Below are 14,647 nucleotides of genomic sequence, written 5' to 3' on the forward strand. Positions count from 1 at the left end.
TTTTTTAGGATAAATTACACTGTACCTCCTCAAGTTTGAGTGCAATTGCAACTTCTTATACCATTTTTAAAAGATTTCAATCTTATACATTTACTATCATTTTATTTCATTATTATACATTCGTTAAAAAAAAATCTGTTAATTTACCGTTAAGTGATGATATGATACATATTTAGTCAACATTTATGCTAATATAGTTGCTAACTTTGCACCAAGTGGATAAAAAAAAAATTAAAAAAAAATTAATAATAACAAAACACAGTAGGCCCCACCAATCTACCATCCTCACCCTGCTTCGCCCCTTCTGTCCAGCCCCCCTCCCCTCCCTTCACCACCAAAACACAACCCACTCCCCCCATCGCCACTCCAATGAAGTGGACACTCGCCGATTTTGCGATCTCACTTGGTCTCTCCTTCGAGTTCCAGCCGTAGGAGGGTAAAATCAGGAGCATAACCGAGCTGAGCCAACTCGGAATCTGACCGAGCGAGGCCATTGTGGTCCACTGGATTGTACGACGTCATTGGCAGCGATGGAGGCGCTGGGATTGCTTAGCTCGTTGAGACCGAAGTTGATCACGATCGCCGAGCAGAAACCCTCAAATTTATTCATTTGTTAATTGAAATCCAAAAATAAAAAATAAAAGATGCAAAATTAAAGCAATGCACAGAAAACCCAGATCCCAGAACATCAGAAAAAACACGAACGACATTCAAATTAGGCAAAATTTGAGATTTTAACAATCTGGGTTTTAAGAAAAATGAAGGACATATAAAGGGAAGGGAGGGAAACACCTGCAGTTGCAGAGGGTTGGTGATTGCAGGCTCCTAGGTTTGCTCATTTGCCAATCATTTTTGGGGTGTAGGGGTTTTTTTTTTAGAAAATGAAAAGATGGGGATGGTACCACTCCTTGTCTGTCCTTGAAGTCAGTTGGAGAGAGAGAAAAGCCAGATGGGTTCTTGCAGGTTGTTGCAGAAGCTGAATTCTTGCGGAGGAAAACTGGAGGAGATATGCGAATTTCAGAGCAAGAGAGTCGAGATTCGATTGCTTGCGGTGCCTGAAGGAAGGGATGAAGTTGGCGATGTTGGTACGGGGGAGAGGAATAACTACAGGCGTCGGACGGGGAGAGGAAATAGATGAACTCCAACTTTTGTTTATTTTATTTGAAGTTTTTAATTATAGAAATTTTTTTATTTTATTTATTAATTCATCTTTTATTATTTATTTATTTTATAAGTTAGCAACAATGTCAGCACAAATCTAGACTTAATTTTGCCACGTTATCACTTAACGGTTAATTTAATAGACTTTCTAACGGAATCTATGATATTGAAATGAAATGATAAGTAATGTATGTGATTGAAATGTTTTAAATATATTGTATGAGATTGTAATTGGACGTAAATCTGAGGGGCAAACTATAATTTACACAATTTTTTTTTTTTATAATTTTTAGTTGTAGCTGATGTCAGCCAATTTTTTATATTTTTTTTAGTTGTAACGGATGTCAGCCTTGCGTCACAAGGCCTAGGGGCTAGGCTGGTCGGTTTTGGCCTAGGTGAGCAACTAGGTTCCCCTATAGCCTAGTGGATTTGAATGGGGTGGAGGAGTTTTGGAGGGAGGGAGGAGATTTAATCCACTATCTCCTAGGGGATTTGAGACGGATGGAAGTACTTTAAAGGGGTGGGTGGAGGAGCAAACTAATCCTTACAATTGGTTAGACCAGTATAAGTAGCAAGGGTGTGCTATCCACACACCCTTTTTACTTTCCACACACCTTTTTAATTTTCGACCATCAAATTGGATGTATTGAAGAAGATCAAAAGATAAAAATTAACAAAAAAATGTGTAAAAAGTAAAAAAAATTGTGTGAATATCACACCTTGAGTCTAAACTGGGCCCAGTACATAATGAAAATGTACTCACTCAAAACTGCAAGCTTTGTAAGCCCAAATTATTTTCATTTGAGCCCAACAAAAAGCCTCCGTCTTCATCGTCATCGTCGTCATCATCTGTGAGGCAGATTGCAACATCACGGTGCACCACCAACGCCATCGATCGGATAATATTAAAAGCCGCGAGCCATAAAAACTGCACTTTTTGCAGTTTCCGCACGCCACCCAACTCCCTCTTTCCTCCCACGTGACCCTCCAAGATCGGACCTTTCTCTCACACCACCTCACTCTCTCCGCTTCCCCATTCCCACCAATCCAAAACTCTCCCCCGCTCTCCTCCCCACCTGCCCCCCTCTCTCGCCGTAATCTCCGCCGCGTGTTTTCCTCTCTGCCGCTTCCCAGGTACTGGCCGAACCCCATTTCTCCGCCGATCTCAAATTTGGCGCCTCTCTTCGATTTCATTTTCTAGGGTTTTACTCTTCCCGTTTGCTTTGTCTCGATCGTTGCGACGAACCCATTTTCTCATAAGTGAACGCGTACGTAGTGTTACATGTAGATTTGCATTTTCAAATTTTCACTGTTCGTTCATGGTTTCGTCCGTACAATCTGATTCTGAAGGACCCGTACAGTCGATCTCAGATTGCATAAACTGTAGAGATGAGGCTTTTGGCCAGCCAAATTAGGGTTTTTTTTTAGCTTTTGTTCAGTAAGTAATTAAACTGCTGATTTATCTATGTGACATTTTGATCCTGAAAGGAGATGAATGCTTGAATTTTTCGCCCTTTTCCCACATTTTTGGAAGTGTTTATTATTCGAATTAGTGCTTAGTTTAGAACAATTCAGTAAAAAAAGATGTAATCTTTTCAGGTTGGGTACTGCAGAAATGTAGTTCTCTGTGATGTACTCCTGGTGCTGTACCTCAGTTTAAATCTCTAATCTCCGTATTTACCCGAAATTAGGGGCTTAAAAGTATTAAGATACGATGTTTCATGATTATTAAGTATGGTATCTCTTGAATACTTCTGGGCAGTCATTTTAGTTTTGATGCCGGTATCTAATCAATTTTAACCCAGAAAAGGCTATAAATTGCAGAAGTGAAAACATAGGAGATGTTTTTAATTTTTGTAGTGCCTAATCTCTGAAAGGGTTTCTTAATGGTCAAATTATTGTCTCTTGCAACTTTAAACTGACCCATGTATTTAGAATTTTAGATTATTTCTAATCCTGAATCCTAATTTTTTTTTTACTATTACTTCATTGTTTTGTCGGCCCTGGTACGTATGCTTCAGATGGTCATTTTAACTTGTACCGATAAAAAGAAGTGAGATTGTGCTCGTATTATTGACTTTTCCCTACGTTATTATATTCTAGTAAGATAAGCACAAGCTATTGGTATGCACTTATATTTCCTATGCAGAGACTGACAGAGTGAGTTCCCCTTAACAATATGAATTTGTTGATATTTTTTTGTTTTCATAAGTTTATGAAGCTAGGCCAGCCAGGTCTTTACAAAGATCTATCTGGAAATTTTTATAATTTTATCTTAGATACACTGCAAAACTTTTTTTCTTTTAAATAACCCCCTCCCTTTTATTCATGGAGGTTTTGCTCACTTCTTCTGTAATCTGGTTATTGTTGAATGTCTCAATATTACCTGCTAAATAAAATGATGAACTGTGGTTTGTCAATTTGCACATGCGTTTTGTTTTGCATGAGATGTATGCCAAGCAACCTAGTTTGTTTACTCATCTGTTATTCTTAGAATGCCGAAGATTTGTAAGAATAATGTTCTTTCCCTTTCCTTCTCTTTCTCTTGATGAATTTCAGGTTGTGTTTGTAAATGGCCAAAGTTAACAAGTTGCAATGTAAACATGACTCCCGAGCTGTAAAGAAGATACAGCATCCATTAAAGGTTCTTAAAGATGTACATTCAAAAAAGAAACCTCACAAAGCAGTGGAGAAGAAAGATTGGGAAGATGTGACTTGTTCAGTCTGCATGGAGTTCCCTCACAATGCTGTTCTCCTCCTTTGTTCCTCTTATAATAAGGGATGTCGCCCATATATGTGTGCCACTGGCCGTCGCTTTTCAAACTGTCTCGAACAATACAAGAAAGCGTACACAAAAGTGTGTTCAATTGAAAATTCTCGACCATGGAATGGAGTCAATGGACCAATGTATAATTTAGGTTTCAGTTCAACTCAAGGGGAGCCCGAGGAGAAGACAGATGTACCAGAGCTTTTATGCCCGCTATGTCGGGGGCAAGTGAAGGGTTGGACAGTGGTGGAACCAGCACGACAATATTTTGATGCCAAGAAGAGAACATGCTTGCAGGAAAATTGCTCATTTGCTGGAACTTATAAACAGCTCAGAAAACATGTTAAGGCAAAGCACCCATTGGCACGACCCCGAGAAGTGGATCCTTTACTTCAAGAAAAATGGAGGAAGCTTGAGTCTGAGAGAGAGCGAAGTGATGTTATCAGCACAATAGTGTCATCTACTCCGGGGGCAGTGATCATGGGGGATTATGTGCTGGAGCCAAACCCTGACGGCATTTACAGTGATTCTGATTCGGAGCTAGATGATGACAGCGACTCAGATGATTTTGGATTTCGTTCGTTTGATATTGGTGGTCTCTTCTCACGACGCACGATTCGAAGGAACAATGATTTTTTGGATGACAATGATTTTTCCCGTGCTCCGCCTTCTAATTCTGCCTTTGCATCTCGACGTGGTTCTGTTCGAGGCAGGGGAGTGGTACGAAGGCTTGGCGGGCTTAGAGGTGGGGGTGTGCAGCGTAGAATTAGAGAACCTGGACGATTCTTATGATCAAAATTGCCCTAAAGTTGGGGAAGACTGCATTCTCATTGATGCACCTTGTTATGGTACGCGTTAGAACTATTGTCATTTTTCATTGGAATCTTAGGCAGTTGAACCCCACCTCTGTGGTTTCGTATCATTGCTTCTGCGTGACCGAATTGCACACTGTGATTAGTGACAGGTTATTGTGATCAGCAGTTCGTAGGAAAAGCAGATGGCAGGGCGTAAACCCTGGATATTTTAGTGCAGTTTCGTGCTCAATTTGCCTCGTAGGTTGTATTGATTGGTCATTCTTTGTCATTCAACAGGGCTAAAATTGTGCTTGTGTACTATCTTCTGTTAAATTCTGAATTCAGTGACTTACTGTGCTGATTCTTTAGCCAATTTTAATTATAGCTGGTGTACAGCTTCTGGAGGAATAATGTATTTCCTGTTGTGAATCACCATGTGGTTTTTTTAGGACCGCTCCTTTATTTTGGACCCTCTGTTTTTTGGGGCCCCTACGCAATTTGATTTCCCAATTACCTGCAAATCATAATGCAAAAGTAACTTGTTAAAATTAAAGAAAAAAGTTTATTCACAATTTTCAAATTGCGATTTATCTGTAACAAAAAATGACTTCTTGCAAGATCAATATTATTCCGCGGGGCTATGAATAAATGGAATTGATATGACACTTTCAATTTGTCTTTAAGGATAAATTTTTCAATAGGCTGGGAACACGGTGATGAGTCGAAATCCTATAACACGGCTCGGTTCACGATATGTTATAATACATTTGGTTAGAAAAAATAAATATTTTCAACTAATTGTATTATTACACTTAGTATACCTGGCTTATATTATTTAAGGAGCTAAAAAGTGTTCTGTTTACACGCATACTACGAATTTTTCTGCAGTAACTACTCTTGTTTTGAGTATTTTTCACTTGGCAAGATGTTTAAAAAGTCCACGCATGGAGGAAAAGATGGATCTTAAATGTACTTCTGTAACAAACAGAACTGGATAAGTGGGTAAAAAGACGTAAGACCCATTCAAGCAAATTAACATTAAAAATTCTAAATCAAATAGCATGATAATTTCTCTCTGCAACCTTGGACCCTTTGTTGCAGCGCAAACCAGAAATTCCTCTCAGCACACACCTTATCTTCCTCTGCTCAAACACACCAAATAAAAACATATATATACAATGATAATTCTTTTACCAAAAAGAAATATAAACGATAGTGTCGAAACGATCATTTTTCAAATCTCAATTGCTGAAATGAAAGCAGAAACAATCAAGATTTACCAGAAAGTTAGCACTTGTTTCTGATCCGATGGCCTTTTTGTTCCTGCCTATGATGGATTTGGGATTACAATATACGTCCACTTCTGGTACTAAGCGTTGATATCTCCCTCTGCTCTTTGTTCTTTTGTGTCTTATTGGAGCTATGAACCTTTTGTTTCCCACCTGCTAAGGACACATGTATTTTCAGTTTGATAATTTATTTACTCGTGTGCATTTCTACTACGGAGAGTGATTGGCCGACAATACAGTATCTGCTACATTGTCGATACCAAATATCAACTAAATGATCAATACAGCATTGCAAAAGAAACATATTTAGGTTTGGGAATTTCTAATATGAGAAGTGTATAGTACCTATTATATTGTCGATATCAAATTTCAACAAACTATCGATAGAGATCAACAATGTACCAGAAATCAACTGTGTATCAACATTACCAAATAATCTATATATGCATGAAACCTTACCCTAGGCTTAGGCTTTGAACCGTTGTTAGTCCATTGCACTTTCCGAGCATCACCAGTTGTTCGTAGCTCTTGAGAATAAGCAAGGAGTTGAGCCCGGCGATCATAGATTCGTGTTTTCGCAATCTGAAGAGGCTTTTCGGAGCTCGGCTTGGGGTTAATCTTCCTTACAGGACCAGGTTTCTGACGAGAATCAGACGATGCTGGTGATTCCACATAGACAGTGATGATCACTTCCTTCTTGTTAGGTCTCTCTCTTGTGCCATTGTTCTTCTCCTCTTTCTCTAACTCTTGTTTTGCCATGGCTTCTGGATGTGATTTTGCTTGTGAATAAGTTGAATCCATTCCCTTTGGTCATGTTAATTAACTTTTGTTTTGTTTATTAATTGCTTTTGTAAATATTAATTTCTAATCATAAAAATAAAAGGGACAAGTGTTACACTGAAAGCAATAAAAACAAATATAAAACTAATAATTAACAGTAAAAAAAATTTATTCCTCCCTCATAATTTACCTACCTTTTTTTCTTATTCCCATTAAAAATATACTCAAAAGAATTACGTTACTTAATCACCAAACGATATTCTAAATCTGTAATGAACTCTAATCCTAATTCTACTTATTTAAAGAAAAAAGGATAACTAATGAATTCGTTTCCCAACAAACTGACAAAGATGCAAAGATGCTATTGATAAAAATAAAGGGTGCGTTTTTGCTGACCATTCTCAAGTGGTGATAATGCTTATCACTCTATTTATTACCGTTGGATGAGTTTAAATTTTAAGATTTGTGTCTATCTACTATACAAATCTCGAAATTTAAACTCATCTACCGGTGATGTCAAGAGAAAACACAAAAATTTTCTCCCAAATGTAAAAGTGTAATGTGAATTGACCTTCCTATTTTTGGGGAATTTATGTGTTCAAAGTACAAGTCGACTTACCAAATTTAACAATACAAAAATGGCTACTACATATTTTCTATTTACTACGCAGTTATTGTTGGGCAATAATAGTCACACGTCTTTTTTCTTTTTCAACACACATCTTTTATGCTCTTTATTTATGTTTATAGAATTGAATTAAATGAATCGAAAACAATATATAAGATTAAATATGAAAGTGCATGGGAGGAAATAAAAAACGGAGCATTTAATGAAAAGGACTTGGGCTAATTTTTATTTAATAAAAAACCACCCTAAACTATTATTTAATAAAAAGGACTTAAGTTTTAATCATAAGGACATAACTCGGTCCCTTAAAAAAGAAAAACATGGGCTCAACTAAAGGCCCAACCTGCATAACATTTATTGTCCCAAAAATGACCTTGACGGAAATAACCCAAGCTCGTTACAAAAATAACGGTTACTACATTCAATCTACCACTCCACCGCCATTAATTGCACCAACCACCCCTACAATTCAGATTCCTTTCTGCAAAACCCAAATCCAACTTCAAACTCCAAATTTCAAACCAAAATCCATAAGAACCTGCTGAGAACAACAAATTCCGACCGAACAACAAGTTCCCAACGATCAACAACTTCATATTGAACAACAAGCTCCAGAGGAGCAACAAGTTGCCTCCAAACAAAAGGTACTAAACTAAAATCATTGTTTACATGTTCTTGATTCCATATAATCTATCAATTTTAAATTAGAAATTGCATTTTGATAACTAATCAATTATATTCGAAACTGAAATTCTGTGTGTTCATTACTATTTTTCAATTTCATGTTTAAGTTTAGGATAGTTCAAGCAATATTGTGTGTTATTTTTGCCTCAAATCCACAGTTAGTTTGAGCAATATTGTTTTAGATCAATAAATAGTGTATATTTTGTTAGATCTCATAAAAAGTCGGGGGTTATTTTTCATCTATTTTACAAAGTAGTTAGGTTATTACGCTTAAATTCCAGAAATAATTTTCAGTTTTGATCCATTTCCACATAAACAGTGTGGGTATATCCATAAACAGTTCTTAATTGTTATCTCTCATAAATATTGGTGGCTATTTTGGACTAATATTCATTTTGCTCCATTTCATAAATAATGTCGATTGATTTGGTTTTTGTTTTGATCCCTTTCATAAACAATGTAGGTTGATTTTGTTTTGTTTTGCTCCCTTTCCTTATAAATAGTGTGGCATAATTCAGAAACAGTGTGAGTTATATTGTTTTATATCCATAAATTTTGTGGGATACTTCATAAATAGTTTGACATATTTCATAAATACTGTGAGTTCTATCATTTTTTTGGGTTACTTTCTGCCATTTGTGTGTAGTTTTTTCCAATGGGGTTTATTTTGGTACATTACATAAAATAGAGTGAGTCTATTTAGTATAGTTTCATATAGGGGTGGAAAAAATTCCCAAAAATCCCGAACCGAACAGAAAAAATCCCGATCCCAAACCAAAAATTTCCCAAACCGAAATTCCCGAAATTTTCGGGATGCTATCCCGAACCGATCCTAAAATTTCGGTATGGGATTCGGGATTGGCTTCTCGATATTTCGGGAATCCCATACCGAACCGAAAATATATAATATTAATTATTATATATATATATATATATATTATTCTTTTATAATTGATGCTAGTAATTTCTAATTCATGCTCTGCTACCTGGAATGCCCAACACCTTGCATATTTTTCATGTTCTGTTTGATATTCATGTGGATTTTATTATTGTTGCTGCCATGGCTGATGATTTCAGAAGGCTTGATTCTTTTGTCTCTCAACATATTGCAAAAATGGTTTAATTAATTTGAATTTTGACTATGATAAAAACAGTCAGGCATGCCATTGTTCAATTAAATGGTAGTGTGAATGAAATGAAATTTTTAGTTCATGAATGTGTTCTTGAATTATATATTTGAAGAACAATTCATAATTTCATATTTCAATTTGGGATTCCCGAAAATTTGGTTTGGGATTGGTCTTCAAATTCTCGTCCCGAAAAATTTTGGTTTGGGATTCGGGATACTAGTTTCGGTATGGTATCCCATACCGAACCACCCCTAGTTTCATAAATAACATGCATTTTTTTTTTTGGTTATAGTTCAATAAATAATGTCCTAACAATTTTCATTGTTGAAGATGAAAACAACGAAAAAACCTGCAAAGAAGGGTAAAACGAAGAAAAAAGAAGCTAAATAGAAGAAGGGATACCTCTAGTATAGATGCAACATGGTCGGGTTTGCAGAAGCAATAAAAAGTCTACAATTCTATGTTACAATGACATCAATACATCTGTAATGAACTAGCAAAAACGCCATTTTGGAGTCTACTGAAGATGTACATGGATGAGACTTTGATTATGTCAGAAAGGAAGGGGAAGTTCGATATGGACTTGATCAAAATCATTAATTGCTACAACCCAATAACCCAAAAGTTCAAATTTGGACGTCAAAAGTTCAAACTCTGGAATCTACGTCACCTAGAGTTTCCTGAAAATCTGTACGAACTTGCAGAAGATAAACAAGTACAATTGGGACAAATGAGTAAGGGGCTATTTATTCAAGATGCTTGGAAAAACAAATAAAAAAAAGAGGGAGGAAGGAGAAGAACCAACCACTAATGGATGCACCATCTTTGTTTTGGTAAGTAACCAACATAATTAATAAAAATAACATGAATTGTTTCTTACAAAGTTTTGCACAAACTAACATCAGTTACTTAATTCATATGGTACTAAATATGTCTTCACACAAATCTAGTGGAGACAATAGAATGACGAGAAAACATGATTTGATTCCGGCGTTCATAAGATGGGACACAAGCATGATCCATAAAGCAATCAAGGATATCCCAATGGAAAAAATAAAGGTGATTACCAATAATCAATATATTTCACTTTGAAAACAGTATTTTTCAACACAAAAATAATTACTTATCATATGCAATGAGACCTATCTAATGTGACTATTTGCCGATTAAGGATGCCATTTCTTCTCAACAACCACATGAAGAATCTACAGAGAAACGACGACAAAAAAAAGAAAGCAAATAAAAGAAAGTAGCTTGATACTTAAGAAGATGAATCAAACAGAGAAGACATACCACAACAAGTACAAAACAATCTCCAAACAAAAAACTATCATATATGACCAAATAACATTTATAAACAATTAACCGATTCTACAAAAAAAATGGTTCATTCAATGTGTCTTTTATACTCTTCTATAAATAATCGTGGCTTATTATATGTTTGTTCATAAATAATTTGAGTAATTATGTTGTAGTATCATAAATAGAGTGCCTACTTCATAAAAAGTCTTAGTTAATTTCATAAATAGTGTGTATATTTCATAAACAATGTTGGTTATTATCATAAATAATGTGTACATTTCATAAATAGTGTTGTTTAATTTCATAAATAATGTGTATTTCATAAACAGTGTGCTTAATTTCCAGAAACAAATGTTGGACATTTTGTGAAAATTAACAAAATATGAAATGTTATTGTGTGCAGGCTTGTTTTGAAATTCATTCTGCTCAATCGAAAAGACAAATTTCAAAGGCAAAAAGGCATTAAATGAGAGCAAATAAATGCAAGACAACTGATGCCAAAATTGATGAGGTTCATTATGAAATTGAAGAAGGACAAAACATGGAGAACATAATTGGGCTTGATCAGAATGTCATCAACAACGATGAAGGAAATGATCAGAATGTGAACAAGCATAAGGAGCAAACTGATGAACAGAGAATATTAGCATCAATGAAGCGCAAACAGAATTCGACAAACTCTTTGGTGAGGAAATGATCAAGCTCAACACTACTGTCCAAAAATACATCATTGGCATGGATACATTTATAAGTGAAGAGTTGTTTAATGAGTTCAAGAAAGCTAGAAGCATTGCTGAGAAAAGGTATATAACCTTTAGGGAAATGATGGCGCATGCAATGGATGCATCAAACAGAGAATGCTTGATACTCGGCTAGATGATCAAAATGTTGAACAATGAAGCTGAAAAGCTTCTAAAAAAAAGTAGAGATTAATTAGAAGAATAGCAATGCACTTAATGTCGAAATGTTAAAGATGCAGACAAAGACCACTGCAAATACTCTGAAGATTAATGACCATTTGAAACAGATTGGGAGCTTGAAAAAGAAGTTACAAGAAGCTCAATCAAAGGTGGTTGAAATGGAACCTTCACAAATTCCATATTTGAGTGCTTCTCCACAAGGACTTCCAGACACCTTGAAAGATAAGAAAGAATCGTCACCAGTACCACGTGCGGCTGAAATACAAGTTCATATAAAGACACCAACAGTGGAACCAATGTCAAATGTGGTTGAAATGGAAGTTGAAAAAACACTGACAACAGAACTAATTATACCAATAGTGGAGCATGTTTAGACTGTTGTCAATGAAGGAAAACAATCTGTCACTGAGAGAAAGGAAAAGACGAGCCCTATATTCATCTCGTATTTCAAAGTGAGTTGGTAAACGTAAAATATATATATATATATATATATATATATATTTATAAAAAGTATATTAAATAAAAAATATAATATATGAGGTAGTGCTTTGCATTTAATGCGGTTGACATTGAGCACTCTACTTCTCTGCCTCAGCTTCAGACTCCGATTGACATGGTTTTAGAGAACATTGGTTCGAAATGTACGTGCCAAGAATGATCGCAAATAGAATCTTGATTCAAGATTCGAATATGGTCGCCCTAAAAAAAAAAAAAAAGATTAAATACAAGTTTGCAGTAAGTGACAGTGAGAGTCCATCAGTCATACAATCACAAAAACAAACCTTACCCCATCAATGAAAAAGAGAAGGAGGAGGAGAACCCTAAAGGTGAATCACCTTTGAAGATAAAAGTTGAAGCAACACAAGTTCAAACCGCAAAAGTTGAAACAAAAGGTGAATTACCTCTTAAGGCTTGTGTGAAATCCGATTTGAAGGCTATCATTGAAGAACCAGAGAAGAAACCTAAAAAGAAGGCAACTAAGAATATAACAAAAGGGGAGACAAAAAGTAAATGCCCTTCAAGTACAAGGGCATACAAGTTGCTGAACCAAGAGATAAAAGAAAAAAAATCAAGGAGTACTACAGACAATGTCAACTGTAAGTTTACATTATTGACAAATTTTTTTGTTTATAACATTTAAAATTATGTACTGCATAAATACGTATAATGATTTTTTTGTTTTATTTCTTACACATGGACTACTTTTGGTTGATGTCGAAGATAGAGAGCATGGCCACTAAGCTTGTTATGCTGAGAAGTGATTTGACGTCATTGTTTGTTGATGGAACAATTGACGTGAAATTAATTGATGTTTTTTTCTACATCATGTTAGAAAATGAAATGGAAGAGGGCAAGGAACAAAATCTCTATCTTTCTTCCTACATCTTTGTAAGTACCAAAAATAATTTTTCTACAAATATGTGGTTCTATGATTTAATATATATAGTATAACAATTAGTTCATTTTCATAAACAATGTATTTTTCTTGTTTTAAGTTTCTACTTAGTGACTAGTTCTTAGTGCATTTTAATGAATAATGCCTAGTTGTTCGTCCAGTTTCATAAACAGTTCAAGTTCTTAGTGAACTTTCATAAATAGTGCCCCAGTGTTTAGTCCAATTTCATAAACAATACCCTAGTTACTTGACCACTTTCATAAATAGTGTACCTATTTTGGTTTTTGTTTTCATAAATAGTGTCTAGACAACTATTGTCCATTTGTTTAATATAATATTTCTTTGTATTCAAACAGAATGACATGGAGATACAAAGACCAAAGAGTGATGACGAATACCTTGACCAACGTTTGAAGACAATATTGGAAGAAAATGTGGACAAGGTTAGCAAAGTATTCATCCCGATGAAACACTACTTCCACTTCACATTAATAGTTTAGGACATTAAAAAACGAACAATGACTCATTACAATTCAAAACTACCAAGGATTGAAGGAGGTAGAGACCAATATTTTGACCATGCTTTGCAAGTGGTAAGAACAAAACCTTAAATAATCCAGTTTATGTACTAAATTTCAAATGACAACAAGTTGTTTCATACAAAACATTCCATTTCTTTCTTTTTTGGAGCGAGACAAGATCCAAACAATATACAAGACTTCAAGAGTGACAACACCTTAACAATAGATATTGAAAGCTACAAGATTTGCGCACAACAACGAGAAGACTCGTAAGTACAAACTTTATAATATCTAGGGTTACTCTAACTTCAAATATAAATGACATCATTATCTGTCATCTAATACTATCAAGTGATGTATTCATCTGCATACTTATAGTTGAACTAAAAAATGCAGGTTGGATTGTGGGATATTTGTCATTCACTATACACAACAAGTACAAGAGAGCAAATTGATAGAACCCACGTTTGACAAGGAAGAAGTATTCGAGAAAAAGGCAGAAATTATAACAACAATTCTACTTCTATATACACTTTGTGCTTTCTGCAATTTAAGAAATAATGTAAAAATTTCATATAGATCCAGAAAAAGTATGTTTTTTTTTAATTTTTTTTTCTTCCAGCATATCGATAACAAGCTTCATTTTTCTTCAATCTTCATATTCATTCACAACTTGAATATATTTGTAAATTCAGGTCAGATTGCAGGATATACATGATAAGCTTCATTGATCAACTCTCAAACAACCAGAAAGTTCAAGGACGTATCAAAGATTACCAAGTCAAAAAGGCACGCAAAGATATTTCACCAATTTGATGAACCATGAATTCAGCTAGACAAAGGAACAAAAAGCATTTATTGAAATTTCACAGAGACTCACAAGCATTGGACATTATAATCAAAATTCATAATATGGATAATATGTAATTCTGATGTGCATTTACTTCTTAAAAGTACAACTTAGTTTTAATGTGGTTTCACATATATCACAAATTCTACAAGTTTAGTTTTAACGTGGTTTCACATATATTAAAAATTCTACAAGTTTAGTTTTAATGTGGTTTCACATGTACTACATATTGTTCAAATTTAGAGTTAATGTGGTTTCACATATATTTCATAATCTAAACTTTCATGCAGTTTGCTTTGTGTAAATGTATGCTGAAAAAATTATATAGCAAAATAACATTAATAAGATGTTAAAGCCATAAATATTGCCTTTTTTTCTTTCTAAAAATAAGTACCACTATTTGTACATTCATATAAGGCTTTTTA

General features: G+C 34.8%; 2 protein-coding genes across 3 annotated transcripts; one reads left to right on the forward strand and one right to left on the reverse strand.

Moving 5' to 3' along the window:
• Positions 1-1,954: 1,954 nt before the first annotated feature.
• LOC137718436 (uncharacterized) lies at positions 1,955-5,170 on the forward strand. The gene is made up of 2 exons (XM_068457986.2): positions 1,955-2,295; positions 3,721-5,170. Exon 2 carries the CDS (start codon positions 3,734-3,736, stop codon positions 4,718-4,720), a length of 987 nt encoding a protein of 328 aa, XP_068314087.2. The 5' UTR covers positions 1,955-2,295; positions 3,721-3,733; the 3' UTR covers positions 4,721-5,170.
• A 378-nt stretch (positions 5,171-5,548) lies between these two features.
• Positions 5,549-7,068, reverse strand: LOC148694677 (uncharacterized). Of its 2 annotated transcripts, none has more exons than XM_088699288.1 (3): positions 6,471-7,068; positions 6,003-6,164; positions 5,549-5,864 (listed from the first exon to the last, which is right to left on the reverse strand). In XM_088699288.1, the coding sequence occupies exons 1-3, from the start codon at positions 6,810-6,812 to the stop codon at positions 5,775-5,777; spliced, it is 594 nt and encodes a 197-aa protein (XP_088555414.1). In that variant the 5' UTR covers positions 6,813-7,068; the 3' UTR covers positions 5,549-5,774. The 2 variants fall into 2 exon arrangements, with proteins under 2 accessions (XP_088555414.1, XP_088555413.1); XM_088699287.1 differs by having other exon boundaries at positions 6,003-6,167.
• Positions 7,069-14,647: the final 7,579 nt, after the last annotated feature.

Source organism: Pyrus communis, chromosome 8 (genome assembly GCF_041283825.1).
Source record: "Pyrus communis isolate YQ-2024b chromosome 8, ASM4128382v1, whole genome shotgun sequence".
Lineage (NCBI taxonomy): Eukaryota > Viridiplantae > Streptophyta > Magnoliopsida > Rosales > Rosaceae > Pyrus > Pyrus communis.

Coding starts and splice junctions, on each gene's coding strand:
- LOC137718436 (XM_068457986.2), top strand. CDS start 3,734: ATGGCCAAAGTTAACAAGTTGCAATGTAAACATGACTCCCGAGCTGTA.
- LOC148694677 (XM_088699287.1), bottom strand. CDS start 6,812: ATGGATTCAACTTATTCACAAGCAAAATCACATCCAGAAGCCATGGCA. Junction 6,168..6,470: donor GTTCAAAGCCTAAGCCTAGG/GTAAGGTTTCAT, acceptor ATGTGTCCTTAG/CAGGTGGGAAACAAAAGGTT. Junction 5,865..6,002: donor AAACAAGTGCTAACTTTCTG/GTAAATCTTGAT, acceptor GTGTTTGAGCAG/AGGAAGATAAGGTGTGTGCT.